The sequence below is a fragment of the Ambystoma mexicanum genome, chromosome 3q, assembly GCF_040938575.1.
Source record: "Ambystoma mexicanum isolate Mex_15411 chromosome 3q, UKY_AmexF1_1, whole genome shotgun sequence".
In the NCBI taxonomy this organism is placed as follows: domain Eukaryota; kingdom Metazoa; phylum Chordata; class Amphibia; order Caudata; family Ambystomatidae; genus Ambystoma; species Ambystoma mexicanum.
This window is the reverse complement of record NC_090926.1, coordinates 551098202-551117718: the sequence shown is the minus strand read 5'-3', so window position 1 is coordinate 551117718 and position 19517 is coordinate 551098202. Positions and strand designations below refer to the sequence as shown.

Genomic DNA, 19517 nt, shown 5'->3' with positions numbered 1-19517 from the left:
AGTGCCATTTTCTGTACAATTGGATGCACCAGACGGCGGGGAATTTGAAATAATATTTGTGATTTGTGCCTTGTAGCGCCTCAAATAGGGGAGCAAATCCACCAGCCATCCAGAATAACTTTACAAACCGCCCCAGTGTATTGAACTTGGGGAAGGGAGTTAACTACCAGTTACATTGCCATTCTGACTTTCTTGTTGATACCCTTTTGTTTTTGCACACACATTTTTGTAGAGTGTGAGGGCACGTATAGGTTTATGACACACACTTCTCTTTTGGTTTGACTAACTGACTTGGACTATTTGGTTTACTTTGATGGTCGAGACTACTCCCATTATAGAGTTAGGGCCAGATAGGAAATCTCCCACCCCAGTCAAGTTTAATAAAGGTTTTTGAAACTTGTACATCTAGTTTCTGTGTCTTCAATTATGATACCATGCCTTTCTTACATCAGCTACCATGCCTTTCTTATATCAGCTACTGTACAATCCCTGTCAAACCAGCCCGATTTTAGTATGGACCACCTTTTTTACATTAGCTGACGATGCAGTGACATATGTGACAAGGTTGGCCATTATGTTTTCAAAATGAAGTAGAACTTGAGGATTCAGATCATCATCACTACAAATAGAGGATAAATTGCCCATGATTTAATGGTATATAACTGGTTTTAGATTGCGTTCAATTACCCCAGACCATTTTATCTGTTTTCGTGCATGGCCTTTTATCGTAAGATGTTGAGAATCTGTTTTCGAGGACTTAGACTTCAATTCTGCATTAGTATAAATGAGTGTGGTCAGAGGATGATGGTCGCTCTCTACCCTGTCAACTATCTCAAAATCAACAACATTATCCCATTTGTCACCCATTACAAGTATGTAATCAATCAACGATGAGCTAGTAGGACCCGAGAATGAGCTCTTTGCCGGTTTATCCTTTTGAAAACAGCCATTACAGGCCCTCAGGTTTAGATGATTGAGCGTTCTGGCCATTTCTATATCTGAGGGATGAATTCTCTTGGGCTATGCAGCTGACGAGATCCCCTATGCAATGTCCTGGTCTTCCCAAAGATCCAACAATTTGCTCAGCGGTTCAATTTGCATATTTAAATCACCTGCAACAATGGTATGACAATTTTTATTATTTCCCGTTACCAATTTGAGTCAGAGAGCATATTTATAGCGGACATTCCACGGGGACCTGTTGGTCTGTTATAAGTCTTAAATATCCACAGTTGCTCACACATCTCTGTTGTTGTAGACATGAGCTGTACATCTGGGGAGTCGTGAGAATGATCTACCACTTTCCACCTTAAAGTCAAATCAAGGCAGATCATCAAACCACCAATAAGCCTTCCTTTAGGGCCTTTACACGCAGGAACTGTAAAATATTTGTACCCCTGTAACCAGACAGGGGCCATGGCTTTACAGTTGGAAGTCCCTGCTTCAAGCTGTTTTAATAACGCAGGCAATGTAACACAACAGCGCCAAAAATAGTCACTCTTGGAAGAAAGGCAAGATGGTAAAATGCTGCGCAAATGTTTCAGTTGTTTGGCACAGAGTGAATCTGATTTGATTGTGTGAAGAGGAGTCTTGGACTTCCAGGATGAATGGATGGCATTGGATGTAACCCCATTACAGATTGTGATAGCGAGTGGTTTCCAATTTTAATTCAGTCATTTAAGAATATAAACTCTCCAAAAAGCAATGAAGGTACGTAAATATTTTAAATTGCTCTAGGTAGCCCTACCCATTACAAGTGGATCATTCATATTCAAGTCAGTCTTTCTTGTTCCTGCCTCCAATGGGAGATGTCCACCCAGAGCAGCCATGGCACATCATGTTTGCTCTGGAGCCTTAAGAATGTCAGAGATTCTTTGGCCATGCTGGACCTAATGAGTGAGGTGCAGATCGGTCATAAAAGCACAACTGGGAGGATAGCTAAGTGGCAAAGTACATTTCTATATTCACACATTAGTGTAAAGCACACCCCTTGTGTGACTCCCCAGACCCGCTTTGAGCATTGTTGCACATCTGCCGCTATTGAGCCTAGACCTGACGCACTGACGGAAGTGGCCGTGTTTCATGCAGTGCAGCTTGTTGGTCAGGTGAACTGTCAGACCCCTCCGGTTCCTGACTATGCGAACCTGCAAGGTGTAGGCTTTCTGCACTCACCAGCCTTGCCTGTTTGCTCGCTGTGAGAACGCCTGCGGCCCCTCTCCCTCCGATCCTGCCCTCATTGGCTCAGAGGTGCTCTCGGGGGCAGAGAGCTCCTGATTGCTGGGCCTTTCTGCTTTTCTGCCTTCTGCTACCTGACAGAGGTGGCTGGTTCAGGGTAGTAGTTTGTCAGCATTGGAGGGGAATTATGCAGTCCTTGTTTGCTTTGCTCATGTTTCATAGGGCTACTAGGGAATGTAGACATGAAGGCACTGATGAGGGACCTTTAGAACAGCTCCCCTGGAACAGGCGAGTGTGCTATCAACACTGGGCAATAGTCATCTGTTAGAAGTCCCAGGTAGACGTGCCTGAAGGAAACAGTGCCTTCAAAAGAGAAAAGGGAATTATTGTACGACGATTTTTGGCCTTTGAGTGGTACTCTGTTCACTAACCATGATCAGGTAAACAATGCAGAAATCCCAATTTCACATGGTTATGATCTTTCAGGTCGACACGAGGTGTCTCAAATTGCCCACTCTAGACCAACTGAGATGGGTTCTATTGAAACCCAAATTGGAAAGACTGATTGCCTATTACTAGCAGTAAGCAAGGCAATGCAGTCCCGCCTAAAGAGCAGGGACAATGTTATCACAGAGGCTCTTGTAAATTACCACATGGAAGGGAAGGGAATGACCGCTGATGGAAAATGGCAGGCCATTAAGGAGAAGATCATCTGAGTCTTGGACCAATGTAAAGTTATGGACTTCTATTTCTGGGGAGAATCTTTTGGGAAGGTAAGTGCACAGTTAGATAGGATGGATAGATGTTGTGAAACAGATATCTCTATCATACAGGCAGCTCTTAATATCTTGGCAACAAGCTGTCAAACTGACAAGAAAGTAATTAGCAATCTAACAACTGTTATTGAGGAAATGCCTAAAGACCAAATAGAGTCACTGGGCGAAGTATGCTGCCCAGCTTCATCATCAGGACCTGTGCTCCCTGTTTGTAGTATCATCTCTAATCCACAAATTATCTCGGGACCTATGATTGCTATAGACAAAGCGGTCACCCCTTCATCGAGCAGAGACATTCGTATTAAAAAGGCTGTAATGCCTGAGATTCGGATCCTTGTTTCGGACCAAAGAAATATTGTTATCACAAATGTGAACAAGCCTGAAGGACCTGAGTCAAGAGAAGCCCCCTAGAATAAGGTTCTGGCCTGGTTTCAGTCTAGTGCTCGGAGGGTGCTGCATCAGATCCCAGGAACATAAATTCCTCCAGAGGAGGAATCAAGGATTGGCCCTCGGCGAATAAGACAGACTTCATTGTCATTGGCTGTGGTTGTAGTAATCTTCTGTTCTTTCAGTTTGTCACACACCACAAGTCTAAGAATTATAATGGACTGATATGATTTATGCCTTCTTTGTTTTTTAGATTATCCTGATTTTGCCATTTTAATTCTGAAAATTGCTTGTTTTTGGATATCTTGATTTCCATTTCATGTTATGTATGCTGGTTTATGTTTTTGCGTTGTATTTATTGTAGCACACTGAGGCCTTTCGGCGCTTTAAAAAAAAAACAAACAAAAATAAACCTAGCTTTGCGAAGCAGCAACTAATTATAACGTTTAACTATACTCTGGTACCCTAAATGGTATGATGTTAATAATGCTGTATTGTAAGTACTCTGCCTCCCAATAAGAGTCTAATGTATGCCTGTAACTCCCATTGTTATAAAGCACGCCATAGCTTCCTGAAGCTAGGTTGTACTCAATAAAGGCCCAGAATAAAGTGAAAGTGTATAAAAGCATAATATATGAAAACATTGTTTTAGACATATATTATTTTCATTGTTTTACCAAAGTGCATCATTGGGAGACAGAGGAAGCGAGCGATAGAGAGCAAGAGCGAGAGAGATATAAAGAGAGAAGTGATAACGAGAAAGACAGCCCAACTGATATGATAACCACATACCTACATTTTCACCCACCCACACAAAATACTTCAGCGCAATAAGTCATGAGGTGAACATCAAAGGTGTTTATATCCAAAACCCCAATTTAGTTTCTTTCAATGTTTTCTAACACCAATATTATACTGTGCAAATGCGCACTATCATTTTTTTTTTAAAAAGCTTGGTTTTGCCAAAGGCCAACTAGGTTCGGATAGATGGGTAGAACACATCTCAATACCTAACCTTCTTCAGTGCATGCTTATTCTGTATGTCTTTGAATCTATTAGAGCCCAGGCCATACAGAATGTATTTAGTGTCTGAAACAAGATTAATTAACCAATCAATATTTTATTTCGACCAAAGATAGCTCATAAAAGTCATAAAAAATTGCACACAGAAAGAACAAATTAAATACTCTTTGAAATACAACCATATACGTGGATTAGCGTCCCTAAGTTTTGGAAGTGAGTGGCATAAGCGCTGGAACTTTTGATAGCGGACTGCAGGTCCACATTTCTGCTTGTTTCTGACGACATTGACATCTGCTAGTTTACCTGGTGATCTGAACTGTTTCCACGTAGTTCTGTGTTTCCCAGCTGTACTGGTCTCTATCTTAGGGTTGTAAACCCTGGGTACTTATATTTCTAGCCGAGCATATGACTCTTTTCCTCTTGTCCTTGTGCCATTGGGGTCTGGCTTGCACGGCTCTTTCCTGTCTTTGTGCCATCAAGATCACGTGGACTGACTTCGGGATTATCTTTCCTCCTAATGCCCTAAGGCCACCGCCCTTAGAACACTCTGTGAGTTTAGCTTCAGTTGTTCACCTCGGTTGTCCATGAATAGATCAAATAAGAAATGTCCGAGGGAGAGTTATTTGACCGAAAATGACTTTTGATTTTCCCTCCTTGTGTGCTGCCGTCTCCTGCAGCCCTGTTTGATGCCTGTTCCCTTCACTTACGTGCATGGGATCCGGGGCAGCAGGGTCCTCATGTTTTTTTTATTTTATTTTATCAGGAGTGGGCGACACCCCCACAACCTTCAATGGCATTATAGTGAACATAGGGTGCAGGGGACAACCCCCAAAGGCCTCTGCTCCCGTTCTTCACTATAATGACACCGAATGGGGGATGTATTCAAAATATTCGGCTGTACGTAATTTTCGTACAGCCGATTTTCACACAAATCTCTCATTCGGTTTTTAGTTTTCAAATGTTTACACGGATTTCGCTCGCCTCCCCTGTACTTCCAGCAATGAGCAGCTCACTGTGCTCTGTGCAAAGCAATGGGCCTCATTACGAGCATGGAGGTGATGAAAAAAGGAAGGCAGAATTTTATTACCGGCCTCGATTACCGGTCCGGCCCATTACGGGCCGACAACCTGTTAATACCGCCCCCGCCCGTACCGTGCCCCTTCTTATCGGCATGCGCACGTACATGCGCCCCTTTGCAGCGGCAATACTGGGATGGCGCTAACAGGAGTACATCACAAGTCACGCGGGCATGCACCTACCGGCATCCCGAAGGCGATAAATAGAGCCTGCACAATGGCGGTATTACAGGCATCGCCAACCACCCGTAAATAGCAACCTGCAGTGCTGCCAACTGCCACAGGTGTACACAATCACCACAGGTGGAGCCAATGGAGCCTGACCCAGCACAAAAGGAGCATACCCACACACCACACCCCTCCCAACACCAAAATGATCCCACTTGCTGTAGCAATCCTGGGGCTGGAGGACATGCCTGCACTGCTACACCAGCAACAACAACAACAATAACTACAACAACAACAGGCAGCCCAGAGGAGACGCAGGAGGAGAAGGAGGGTGAGACAGGCCCAGCAAGTTCCACCAGTGCAGCCAGTGGTACCACGTAGGCAGCCACCAATACCTCGCATCAGAGCCAGTCCATTCAACCTAACCCCCATGCAGATCCACACCCTGTACCGTTTGGACCGGGACACCATCACCACCATAGTGGACATGATACACGATGACATTGTCAGCCTGATAGAAATCCGCACTGCCATCCCCTCTCTACTGAAGGTGGTGTCTGTGCTCCACTTCCTGGCCACAGGCATCTACCAGCACACAGTGGTCCAGCTGCATGGCATATCACAACCACTATTTTCATGCATGCTGACCCAAGTGCTGGATGCTCTCTTGAAGCATGCAAGCATCCACATATCCCTACCACAGACTGGCCAGGAGCTCGCTGACACTAAAGTAGGCTTCCATGCACTGGCAGACATGCCCAATTGCGTCGGTGCCCTCGACTGCACCCATGTAAAATTGATGGTCCCTCATGCCAATGAGGTGGTGTACCGCAATCGCAAGCAATACCACTCCATCAATGGGCAGATGGTATGTGACTCCAGCAAGATCATCACACATTGTTGCGTCCGATATCCTGGATCTACACATGATGCCATTGTGCTGCGTATCTCCACGCTACCCTGCTACATGGAGCGACGTGCCTGGCTGCTCGGTGAGTTGCCTGACTGGGCCATGGCAGTGCAGTGGGGGTGTGAGATGAGGGGGATGCCTAGTCCACCTGGCTGAGATTGGGGGGGATGCATAGTCCACCTGGGTGAGATTGGGGGGGATGCATAGTCCACCTGGGTGAGAATGAGGGGGTGCATAGTCCACCTGGGTGAGATTGGGGGGGATGCTTAGTCCATCTGGGTGAGATTGTGGGGGGATGCCTAGTCCATCTGGGTGCACTTACAGCTAAACACTGTTGCCCTGAACATCCCAACCTGAACATGACACATCAATGCCATACATAAGACCCATGCTGCACAGCAATGACAACATGCCAGACGCACAAGCAGGCCACCGTGGGTATGTGAAGGGCTGGATGACAAAACATGATTACACCTGTGGCAATGCCGCTAGTGGGAATACGTACACAGTACCATACATCGCAAATATGGGTAGCAAGACATTGTTCTGCATCCACAGTACATCTGCATCAGCATGCAAGTGAACACCCTGCATCATCTGTACAACTCAATCCACACCAGCAGACCATAGTACAGTTCAAAATGCATGAAATGAACCTGTGTGCATACATCCAGGGACATGTGCATGTCAACACCAAATAGCTGCAGCCATGGCAGTGATTCTTTAAGGTGTCAGGTCAGATATTGACTCACACATATCTCATTGTGCTCCCATGCAGGTGATGGCGGCTATCCCTTGGAGCCGTGGCTACTTACCCCTGTACGGAACCCGCAGAACAGGCACGAAGAGGAGTACAATCGGCTTCATACCCGTACCCGTGTTGTGATTGAGCAGACCTTCAGCCTGTTGAAAGCAAGGTTCCGCTGCCTCAGCAGGTCTGGTGGAGCACTCCTTTACGGGCCTGAGAAGGTGGCAAAGATCACCATGGTCTGTGTCATGCTGCACAACATGTGCATCCGGAGAAACGTACCACTGCCACCTGACATTGACCAGCATGCACCGGGTGAGGATGATGAGGATGATGATGGAGGAGAAGCAGCACCCCTGGCAGTACGCGATGCACAAGATGGCCGTGCTGTGCGCCAATCACTTATTTCTGATTACTTCTGAACCACAGGGATGTTGATGGTTATGTGTTAGTACTACACTGGGCACTGGGATCGTATGGACATGGACACAGGGTGTGTGGGAGTTGGGCACTGTGTGCTGTAATCAATGGTATAAACACACACGAAATGAACAATGTCCAGTCATGATATGATTTTGTACACAACGGGTGTATTGGGAAAATTAACAAAATAGTGCTTCATCCCTCCATCTCTCACATGCCCTCTCCCCTCCCCGCAAACCCCCAAACGCCCCATACCCCCAAACACCCCATAACCCCAAAAAACCCTAGGCCCCCAAACACCCCATACCCCTCAATCACCCCATACCCCCAATAAATACCCCAAACACCACCAACACCACCTCCCCCCTCCCCCATTGTCATCCCACACACGATGTGGGTGGACTGGCTATTTCCGGCCTCTTTTCTGGTCTGGGGGCAGCATTTCCGTGTGCCTTGCGCTGCGCCTCATCATCCGCACAGGGCTTGATGGAGTCGAGATGGCAGATGTGGTTGATTGGGTGGAGATGGATAGATGTGGCACCGCCGGTGCAGGTTGTTGCTGCTGCATATGGTCCAGCATCCTGCTTTGTCACCGCCCTAAACTGTCACGAATGACTATGGTGCTTGAGTTGTGTGCCCTGTGTGGAGTGCTGGGGGATGGACTGGGGGGTTGGAGTATGGGGACATTCAACATGGATGATGTCATCCATGTCCTGGTATTCCTCGGCGTGGACATCCACGTCGCTGAGGGGGGCTGTGGCTGCTGCCTCACCTACAGAACTGGTGGCAGCGGACTGCGTACCATCAGCCTCTGCCTCTGCAATTGTTGCCGACTCTGTATTGGCAGTCTCGTAGGCTGCTGTATTATCCTTCTCAGCTGGACTGGCCTGTACTGGTGCCCTGGGTTGCACTCTGGGCGCTGGTGCTGCCCTGGAGGTGGAAGGCCCAGTGCCTTCGGGTCTGGCCCTGGATGCTTTAGAGTGTGTCGATGCGCCTGGGGCAGGGTCCTGCCCTTCACTTTCTGCGTCAGTGCTTGAGGGGGAACAAGAGATGCAGGGCATCCGTGATGGTACTACATGCAAGATGCATGATTTGGTGCTGTACAGTATTTCATTTTTCATGCATTGCATTCTTGTAGGTGTGACACACAGAGTACTTTAAAGGGGGGATGGGGCATATTGGCGTACGCCGTGGCCTCTCCATTCTGTATTGATGTGTACCAGGTGGCATACCGTTGTATTGCGGTATGCGTGATGTGTGACATGTGAATGATCCCTGTGTGTTGGGTGTCTGTTGGTAATGAGATTGGCACACAGCATGCATTTCATTGTGCCAGGATTTGGGCCACCATCTGGACATGGGTCTGTATACGTGTGTATGATGGGCCATGCATTGGCTTGGTTCACTTTCACATCTGTTGTACTACGTCATGCTTTGGGTTACTGGGGTTTGCGGGGTCACTCACCTCCATCTCCCGATGACGCCGCACCCGTCTCCATTTGACCAAAGCCCTCTATCGACTCCATATTTATAGTGGTGCTGCAGGTCTCCTCCCATCGCATCAATTTAATGGGTGAGTGGGCCCCCCGCCTGTAGCCATGGCCTCCCTGCGATTTGATGATAGGATGTTTTGCATCCGGAGACGTAGGTCATCCCATCTCTTCTTGCAGTTTTTCACCGTTCGGGGGGTGGTGCCAACCGCTGTCACCTTCCGTGCCACCTCCTCCCATATTTGTTTTTTTTCGGAGTTGCACTTCCCTATTCAGGTTGTTGGTGAACACCTCATCTGCATGGGCTGCGAGCGTATCCGCAAGCATGTTGAGCTCCTCGTCGGAGAAGCGCTTCTTGCGCAAGTGGAGGGTGGTCTTGCAAGTTGACTTAGACATGATGGATAGTATGGCCCTGCTCTCCACTCAGTAGCACTGCTGTGTTGAGAGGATTGCAATGGATTGTGTTTTTTAAGATGGCCACCGGCGCATTTCCCGTTCCGGCGTGATGACGTTACTTTCGGGCCCGGTATTACGAACCCGGTATTTGCATGATGGTATTGCGGGTCTGTTATTAAGGGGTTGCTACTAGGCGGAGGCGGTATCGGCGGGTCCCGTGATGGGGCTATCTGGGGTTTGGGGGGCCTTTAGCGGCATGGCGGTGCAGTCATTACCGGCATGGGGATTTGCCTGCGCTCGCGCTCTCGTAATCACCCGCTATTATCAGCGTCGAGGGTGCACGGACGCGCTAATACCACCATGCCGGTAATGACTGCGTTTTTACCTCCATGCTCGTAATGAGGCCCAATAGGTTATAAGTAAGAGTCCTGTTGATATATATTTTTCACTTTCTGGCTAACTCTTAACTGTTTTGTTCTGGTCATTCCCGTGTTCTTTTAATACCTGGCTCAAAGATTAGATGGGAGGATGGCTTCAAGAATCCGGTTTCTGACATGTCACTGAGAGGCTTCTCTATCCACATTAATAGCACTTAGTAGATTTCCTGAAATGTTTCTTTTTGGCTGCAACTTATAATGTTTTCCAATTGGCGAGCATAACTTTAAAATTCATATAGCACTTGTTGTCTTGGCTGGGGTTACTTTCACCTCCTGCACACAGCAGTGTAAAGTTTCTGCTGTGGTGTTATTTTATAGCCCACATTGATCAAAACTCAGAACAGTTCATCCAAGAAGGAAGTGCCTCTGGTGGATATTGGTAAAGTTGAAAAGGTCATTTGCATATCATCTTTTGATGAGTTGACCAACCAGTTACGCTACCATTTTCAGGTAACGCTAGTTTTAATGGCTACAAATCCATGGCATGTTTAAGCAACTACAGGTGTGCTTAGTCGGTAATATTATTCCCATAAGAGAGTGTAGTCTTTTTGTATAACATTAGAGACTACAGGGGCAGCCTGATCTGCCCTTTTAGTCCGGAATCTTAGGCTAATGACCGAGAACAAGGGCCTTTACCAAGATTTCCAGATCCTTTATTGATAGGGAGAGCCCACCCCTTTAGCCTATTAGGTTTTTACCACCCAGGCCCTAGGAATAGGGGCTATGCCTTCTCTAGTAGGAATGTTCATTCTTCAAAAGAAATGCCAGAGACAGCTATGGTTTATTCAACAAACAAAGGAGGTTTGGCAAGTCTAAAGGTGGCTCAGAACTGTGAGCAATACCAGCAATTATTGCCCGCGCTCCAAGCCACCTAACTGGTTATGCCACACATGCTCATTGCTAATTGGACCTATCTGTGGTGTCAGGCAGAAATATGAAGCTGTAATAATCTCGATAAATATGGGCAGGACATCTAACTGTGAAGGATTTCGCAACAGAAACTCTTATGACTCACTTTTTAGTGAATATTTAGCATCTGCCAAAATCAAGATCATTTTATTTTGTATTGCTATTAGTTTAGTCAATTGCCATAGTCAAGTTTTGAATGTTTTGTGATATGCCATCCTGCTCAATCGCCTCTGTGACAACCTGGGTATCACTGATCAAGCCCTGGCCTGGTTAACCTCCTTTCTGACCAATCAACCCTCTCAGGTCCAACTGGGATCTTTCCTCTCTTCTATCTTTCTCTCTCCTTGTGTTGTTCTCCAGGGGTCTAACTTTTCTCTCTAGCTTTTTAACCACTACCTGGCAACTCTTGACCACTGCATCGCTACTTTCTGCTTCAATTTCTATTGTTAGGCGGATGATACCGAGCTCTCTTTCAGGCTCCCATCAGCCACCTCTGCTCCTTCTCTCATACCAGACTGTCTGGCCCCTATTCAGGAATGGTGTGCCGCCAATGATATCTGCCTTAACGCCAGTAAGACTGCGATCCTCTTCATTGGCACACCTGATCTCTCCTTTCCTCTCTCACTCTGGCTGCCCACTCTGGGCCCTCTTCCTGCTCCATCCTGTGAGGCTAAGAACCTTGGTGTCACCTTTGACTCCACCCTCTCCTTCTCTCCTCACATCTCCGGCATCTCTAACAAGTCATACTAGCAGCTGCACCTCCTCAGGGGTATTCCTCCTGTTCTCACTTCCCCCCAGAAACTCACTGTCTCAAGAGCCCTGGTCCTCTCTAGGCTGGACTTCTGCAACAGCCTTTTTCTAAATCTGCCTGCTTCTACTCTTCAACCTTTACAACTTATCCAGGAGCAATGAGCTAGAGTAGGAAGGTATTTACGAAGAGAGAGTTGGAGGTATTGATGACCCAGGCACTAGAAGGCCTTGTGGACAATGCAGAGGGTCTTGAACGTAATCCTTGCAGCCACTGGGAGCCAATGCAGAGATTTCAGTGCTGGAGAGATACGGTCCCTGGGCTTGAGGCCAAGGACAAGTCATGCAGTCCTGTTGTGGATGAGTAAAAGTAGGCAGATTTAGAAAGTGGTATTAGCATAAAATGATAAAGATGAGGAGATCCATCTTAACTTGGAAACATGAAACTAATGGGGTAATTCCAAAATAAATGGATAGCAAGCCTTTCTTTGAGCCCCTAAAACAATTGAGATGAAGTACCCGCCATACCCCCACAATATTTTTCCCTGACTGTGGTCTGCTGACTCGGTCTGCGGTACAGTGGCTTGAATAAAAAGACAGTGGAACTAGAAGAAGAGGCTGAGCTGTGGATAATCAGCAGATCTGTTCGATAAAGTAACTCCTCGTTAGCAGAGAGAATGAGACCAGAAGCCCTGCCAGACCTGAGAAGACCAGGGTGATACTAAGAGAAGGTAAGAGAGGGAAGCACTGGAGTAGTGCCAGCCATTGGGCCCAAACGCTGTTGCACAAGGGAGTCCAGATGAGTGGACTGATAAAGGAGCAGAGCAGGAGGTAGGCAAGAAAGATGTGACGCCCAGAACAGGAACAGCAGCAAGGGCTCCTAGATGGACACCAGATGTAAGTGGAGGAGGGCTTGAGCCAGAGCAGACAAACTCTGGCCAAAACCACTATGGAATCCCCAAGTAAGAAACTAGATATAAAAAGAAATACTGCATGCTGGAATTCGAAGTGTACAATCAGAGCACACTAAGAAAGTAGCCTTGTAGCAATGCAGTGAATGCTAGAATTTGGAATCATAACTCCAAATACCTAGTACAAAAGTGAAGACAAAAGAACACTTCACAGACTGGAACTTGTATGTGGAATGTCTAAGGGCCTCATTACACGGTGCTATTAGCACCTTGGTCCATGCCGGTAAAATACTGGCACCGCCTTGGTGGAAAGGGGAATTACTGCCCTATTCCAAGGTTGGCGGGGCGGTTATTCCCCCTTCCCCCATTGCCCTTCCCCATTCCCATTTTTGCCCCATGGGGCTCTATGGGAATGGGGAAGGCGCTAATTACGGTGCCGCAAATTGCGATACCGTAATTAGCTCCCTGGTCCCTTTGCGGGTTGGTTTTTAACGCCTGTTAAACAGCAGGCGTTAAAGTACCTACCCACAAAGGGACCTCGTAGTAAGGCGGTAAGGGTTAACGGTCACCGGTACCATTAGCGGTGACCGTTAACCCTTACCGCCTTCCGTGTAATGAGGCCCCAAGCCTTAATGAGAAAGTGAAGAGGAAGGAAAGCATTTCATTCTGGAACTCTGAAGCCCTATTGAGAAAGAGAAGGTGAAGGTGAAGAGAAGAATTGCATGCTAGAACTTAGTGTCAGTGCGCTTAGTGGGAGGGTGAATACAAATGAAGTAATTGTATGCTGGGACACAAAGTAAGAACCCCTCACACATATTCAGGCAGTGAAACAAAAGGACAACATTGCTCAGAGATTGAAACCAGAACAACTTATCCCTTGGGACAAAGTGGAGAAGAACTCTAGTGATATCTTCAAATTGAACGCAATGTTTAAACAATTGTTACAAATAAACATGCCTTTAGCTTTACAGCTGCATTTCTCATTGTGTCAGCTCGGTCACACAGCTGCACAAGGAAAGGTTAATCAAACATGGCAAAATTGTGCAGCTGGCCCTGGAGTTTCCACTACTTTCCTGATCGAAATGCTTCTATTTATATTGAGTTGCTCTTCAAATTCTATTCTTGGAATTTAAACCTGCTGAAAAGAATTTCCTATTTTTGAGTGCCCACAAACTGCTTCTTGAATGTACAGTTCCTGATATTGTCTATGAAATTCCTCCCTGATGTTACTGCTCCTCCTTACTTCTTCTTGCATTATCCAAGACCATTTTATTAATGCAAATTGATTGTGTTTTGCTACCGCAGCAGTATCGACTCATTCCCGCACTTGTAGCCCTTTTGCACTATACTACCTAATACCGTTTTGTAACATTTTTCATCCACACTTTCCATTGGAGCTGACTATCATTCACGAAGTTCAGTGCTACAATTGTCTTACATTGAAGTATCTGGTGTTTCTATAGTTTATAATCTAAACCTACCATGTTCCCGTGGCTGATAGATTGCCTCTTTTCTCCAATCATTAACATTCAGGAATTCACAGCAGCAACATGGCCGCGATTGAGTCGCACACCACCGAAGGGCACCTCTACCAAAAATTTTAATATTCCAGTTTTTTACATTTAAAAACTCACTGAAAGCTGGCCTAGTCAAATATATTGCTATCAAATATTGATCACTGAGTGGTCAGAAACTAAATGTAGGAGTATTTCAGCTACTGATATGCTTGTTATTGTTTTTCAGAGATCAAAAACTAGTCTATGGTAGAATATTTTTTATGGTTAGCAGAAAAAAGTGTAAAGAAGTTTTTCATTAGGATGGATTTCTTGACAACTTTCAATAACCCGGTATTGCTTCACTCATGTTGAATTTAATGTTTATTGTTTGCCAGCTTAGCTTGAAATTACACAGACTGCCCATTTCCTCCACTTGTTATTTCAGATGATGATAGCAGGCTCAGCCATCCAGGTGACGCTAATACGTAGACACCAATTTGAACTATACTTCTCCCTTCCTTATTTTGCCATGACTGCGCAGCTGTCTTTTCTGTCATTGGAATTGGAAACTATTAATGTGGTTAGCTATAAAAATTGGTGAATTATTGATTGGTATGATTAGTATTCCTTTGTGCTGGTGGTATTACTTCCAACCATGAGGTTGTCAAAAATCTGTCCTGTGCTAGTGCTTGGAGTGGTATACAACTAACCGCAGATGTTTGTAGATATTAAATACTGTCTCATGTGTGCCTATGTGTCTTATGTGTTCCTATTAGACCATGTGTTAGGTCACCCTCTAGCCTGGCCATTCAACCAACTGTGATACTATTAAACTGCTCTCTGTTTGGTTGTTACCTGTACATTCACTATCACGAGTCACGATAGGTGGTGGTTGTACACGAATTGCAAAGCACAAAAAATGTTATCTACTTTGTATATTTAAACCTTGTTGCCAATATGCCTACAAAAGGTTTTTGATTGTATGAAACAAACTACCTTCAGTAAACTGGATTTCTAAAAATAATTAAAAGCTGAATTTATTTTCTATTTATGTCTGTGCTCTCAATTGTTTGAATACTATTACATGCAGAATCAATTGGAATGTATGATACATGACTGAATAGTTGAAGGTTTACAGCAATGTGAAAGTAAACCCTAGAAATACTGTCGTCAGGACACCCCCCCCCTTGTATCTTGCTTATGTGTGCCTATTGTCTGCAACTTTAGCATTGCAACTAATTATGAGTTACATCTCAGTTAAAAAAAATAAGATAGCACATACATTCTCTCCCCACTTCACATGAGCTTTAAAAGGGCTATTCACTAGGTGTGCTGCAAATACATCCAAGCTCTGAGCACAGCCAGAGTAATGTATGTGTTTTGTTATAGCAACTACTCTATTTAGATAGTTTGGTGTCATTTCCCCTTAGTTTTCATTGTACATACTCCCTCTAACCCTGGAGAGCCCCCCGTCCCCCTTTGTGTACACCTCATGCAGGCTTTCGGATAGGGTGATTAGAGACTTATATAGATTTTCTAGCTAAGCTTCCACAGCACCCTGAAGAGATGGAGGATGAGAATTAAACCAACAGACTTCAAGGTTATCCCTTAACCATGGGAAGTCTGGGGGAAGCCCAAGATATACTCATAGAAAGGTGTAAGTAGTGATCTGGTGCAAAAGCTCATCAAGCAAAACAATTAAGATATTAGAGTATGGTAATGTCCAAATTACCTTAATTAGAAGGTGTGCCACGGATGGAATTATAGGAAGAAATCATCAAAGGAAACATGTGAAAAATAACTTGAACCATTTCAATGACAGTAGGACCACATGTATCATGGGTACTTATGAGGAACAATATCAATCTATGGGAAATGTCCAAGATCTCACCTGTTTGGGGTGTGCAGAAATATATCTGAACCAAAGTGCCCATGGCTAATGCAACAGGTTGGGCCCAGTCAAAAAACTATATTCATGCTTATTTTTGAAAATCCTTCAACATTATTGTGCCCCTTCTTTTGTATTTGTTATGTTTTTAATATTCAAAGAAATATTTAAAATGTATTACTTAACAAGTAAAATAATGTTATTTTACCTTTCTACCTTTGACAAAATCCTTCCTTGCCATGAACTCTACTAAAATCTGTAATCTAATTTAAACAACATAAAGTTTTGAATGCATATGTATCATAACATATGAAAAAACGTAACCACAAACATATATTTCACACTAGAAAAAACCTAGCCAACACATGTTTCGCTTAGAATCCAAATTCACTTCCCACTGGATTCTAAATGAGCTTCCTCAAGGCCATGGTCGAATATTTGTAATATGCAACCATAACATTCCCATTCCACTGTTAGGTTGTTCTTCATTTATAATCTCTAAACGACAACAAAAAACATTTAATTGAACCCACAATAAACATATTCTTGAAATATTTAATATATTTTTGGTATACAACAAAGGTTTTGCTCTTTTATCTGTATCAACCCATAAACCCCATATACCAATATTGTCTTTTAGTATTTACTCAATCATCCCTGGAACATAATGGGCCAAATCTTACATTTATATCCTACTCTATTTATTTCACTTACATTTCTTTATAATCATCATTAATTCAATTAAATGAATTTACCCTTTGCAACCTATAATATCACATAATTCCATTCTACATTGTGTTCCTATTCCCAAAATGCCATCTGAAATATAAAATGTGCCTTTGCTAAACCCTATTCTTTCACACTTGACTCTGACCATTTTCCTTTTCCCAACACAATACTTCAACACATAATACCTTTGTTTGCTGTTTCTTTTTAATTTAATTCTTTCCTTCTTGGAAACGCAATTATTCTTGACTGCAATCCACACCCTCTGTTCCATGAAAATTGTGCAGAAATATAATAAACCCTGTCTTAAAAACCTAACTCCAACATCTTTCAATCATCAAAAGCTATCTCCCATCCATTCTTATAATCCTACCTTTATTTTATTTCCAAATAATTTACATGCCCTGCTAAACACATGGTTTCAGCATCTTCTTGAATCTGAGCGCCATTTTGAAACCCTTTTTATGTGTGACCAATACCATGACCATAAACAAGGGAAAATACCCAACCTCTACATTCTGTTAAATCTGTCTGTCATCTTTGAAACGGGATTTTACCCACAATTTTAAGTATCTTGAATCCACTCATGCTTATATCTATGCCTGTTACCTTTCAAAACTATGTATATTCAGGTATATCATGAACCTTGTTCTCATTGCTTGTATACACATCACAATGGTTTTTTCCCACTAACATTTTTATTTTGAAATCTCTCATCCATCAATACTACCATAAACATAAAAAAGGGGGCTGTAGTCCACAACTCTCTCAATTCATCTAAACAAAGCGTCATTTTAAATCCCTTTCTTTGACATATTAACACTACCATAAACATGAAAAAGGGGCTACCGTCCCAAACTCTCTCTGTTTATCAAAACTGAGCGCCATTTTGTAACCCTTATTATAGTACAGTGAACAAAAAAGGGACTTTCATCACAGACCTCAACATTCTGTCAAAACTCGCAGCCATCTTTAAATCATAGTTTATTACCCCAGTTTTCGGTTAAATATATTTCTGATTAAGCCACCTTTGTCCAATACATTTATTATTGAATGATATCTCAATTATTGGGTCTCATAATTTTAAACTTGACTCAATATATTAATATTCAATTATTTTAGAATATCCATATTCCAGGCCTATACAATCAGGGAGAATTGGTAATTCACATTTAACAGTCTACATTGTATCTTTTCAACCACACAAATATACCTGGGAAATGTTTAACACTTTCAGAATATGCATATATAAACAATACTGATCCATTTCACCCCAGGAAATCACGTACTTCACGTAGTTTATAATCTGAGTTTTAAACCATTAGTTGTCGTTCTCAAATAAAACATAATGTTTGCCTCTTGCTGCCTGAATATGAATGACCAATTATCCCTGAACATATAAGCCTGCAATATGGATATTCTTGCTGGGTCTAAAGGCAATGTTAAATGAGGAATACCCAAGGTTGTGTATGCTTCAGGGCACCATGCAGTGAAGAGAAAAGTCAAAGTGAAAAAAGAACGAAGCAGGAGAAGGTGTCTCTCCAGCACCAATGATCTAGGCGATGAAGAGAGATATTCCTGGTGACTTCCATAGGTCAGTTCTATTGATGCTATCCTTTTTGATCTTTTCCCAGCTAAGCTGGAGCTAGCTCAGAACTGTAGATGGGCCAGACTCCACAGCCTTGAAGAGAGTTGCTGAGTTCCCACAGATGATAGAGATGTCAACAAAGTCCAAGAAAATTTAGCAGACACAGATGCCTCCCACGGCCTTTACAATGGACGATATCCCACAGAGTAGGTTGTGCCTGCAGACAGTGCCTGAAGTGATACTTCACTGACAGCGTGTGGAGTTAGCGCATCCTCATCTTTACCTAAGGCCCAACATTATGATGTGGGTCATTAACATTTGTTGCAGCCCACCAGCAAGGACTATAATGTACAATGATACAAGTGTAATAATTGTAATAGGTGCCAAATACATTATCAAGGGAATGCCAGGGAGTAAAATTGCCATGTATTGTTTTGTCCTTGTGATGCACCAACAAGTCTGACTTAATACATTGTTTTTGCTTCCCACCATTAAGAAGGTACATACTATCTATGTAACAGTTTTGAAAAAACCTCCACAATTGTATTCATAAATTCAATTGTAAATTGGGTGTTGTTGCTGCTGCATGGTTTGTGATGGAAATGAAATAGGTTTGTTTCAAGTAAACTTACATCACTGTCATTATCCATTTTTATTGACATGTTTGATCAATGTATGTCTTTATACAGGTAATATCAGGAGAATAACTTCACAAGCAGAAAACCTTCCAACATTCCCAAAGCGTGGGATGTCAGCCGTTCCAAAACATAAAGAGGTAATAGATTACAAAGTAACCATAGTAATAAGTATGCATTGCATTGCAAAGGGTTATGCTGGAACAAATCAGATATAGTGTGGGGGCTGAGTGACCATATAAAATCAGGGGTTACTTTACAAGCCCAACAGAAATAAAGGAATACACATTACATGTCTTTGCCTCTGCATAAAAGGAGGTGTCTAAACATATAAACACTGCAGACAAATGGCAGTGTATGACACATATGTCAAATAGTTTTGCCTTTTTCTCCAGCATGGGGTCTGGCATGGATTCACATGCTCATGAATATTCCCCGTCATCAGGCCGGGAATCCTCGGTATAGAAAAAATCAGTATCAGTTTCGTTTCTGATCTATCTTTCTCAGTAGTAACCAATCACTGGTCTCTGGGTCATACTGCCACCAGCCAATGACTGCCCTCTCCCGAAGCCCCTCCCCTGGCAGCCATCCTCAGATTTTTACCGCAC

General features: G+C 43.8%; 1 protein-coding gene across 2 annotated transcripts in view; it reads left to right on the top strand.

The window, feature by feature from the left end:
• Positions 1-19517, top strand: part of LCP2 (lymphocyte cytosolic protein 2) — a 1016893-nt gene that overhangs the window by 825016 nt on the left and 172360 nt on the right. For both annotated transcript variants that reach the window (XM_069654319.1, XM_069654320.1), the window contains one exon: positions 18964-19049. In XM_069654319.1, coding sequence (XP_069510420.1) covers positions 18964-19049 — 86 coding nt within the window. The remainder of the gene's footprint in view (positions 1-18963; positions 19050-19517) is intronic.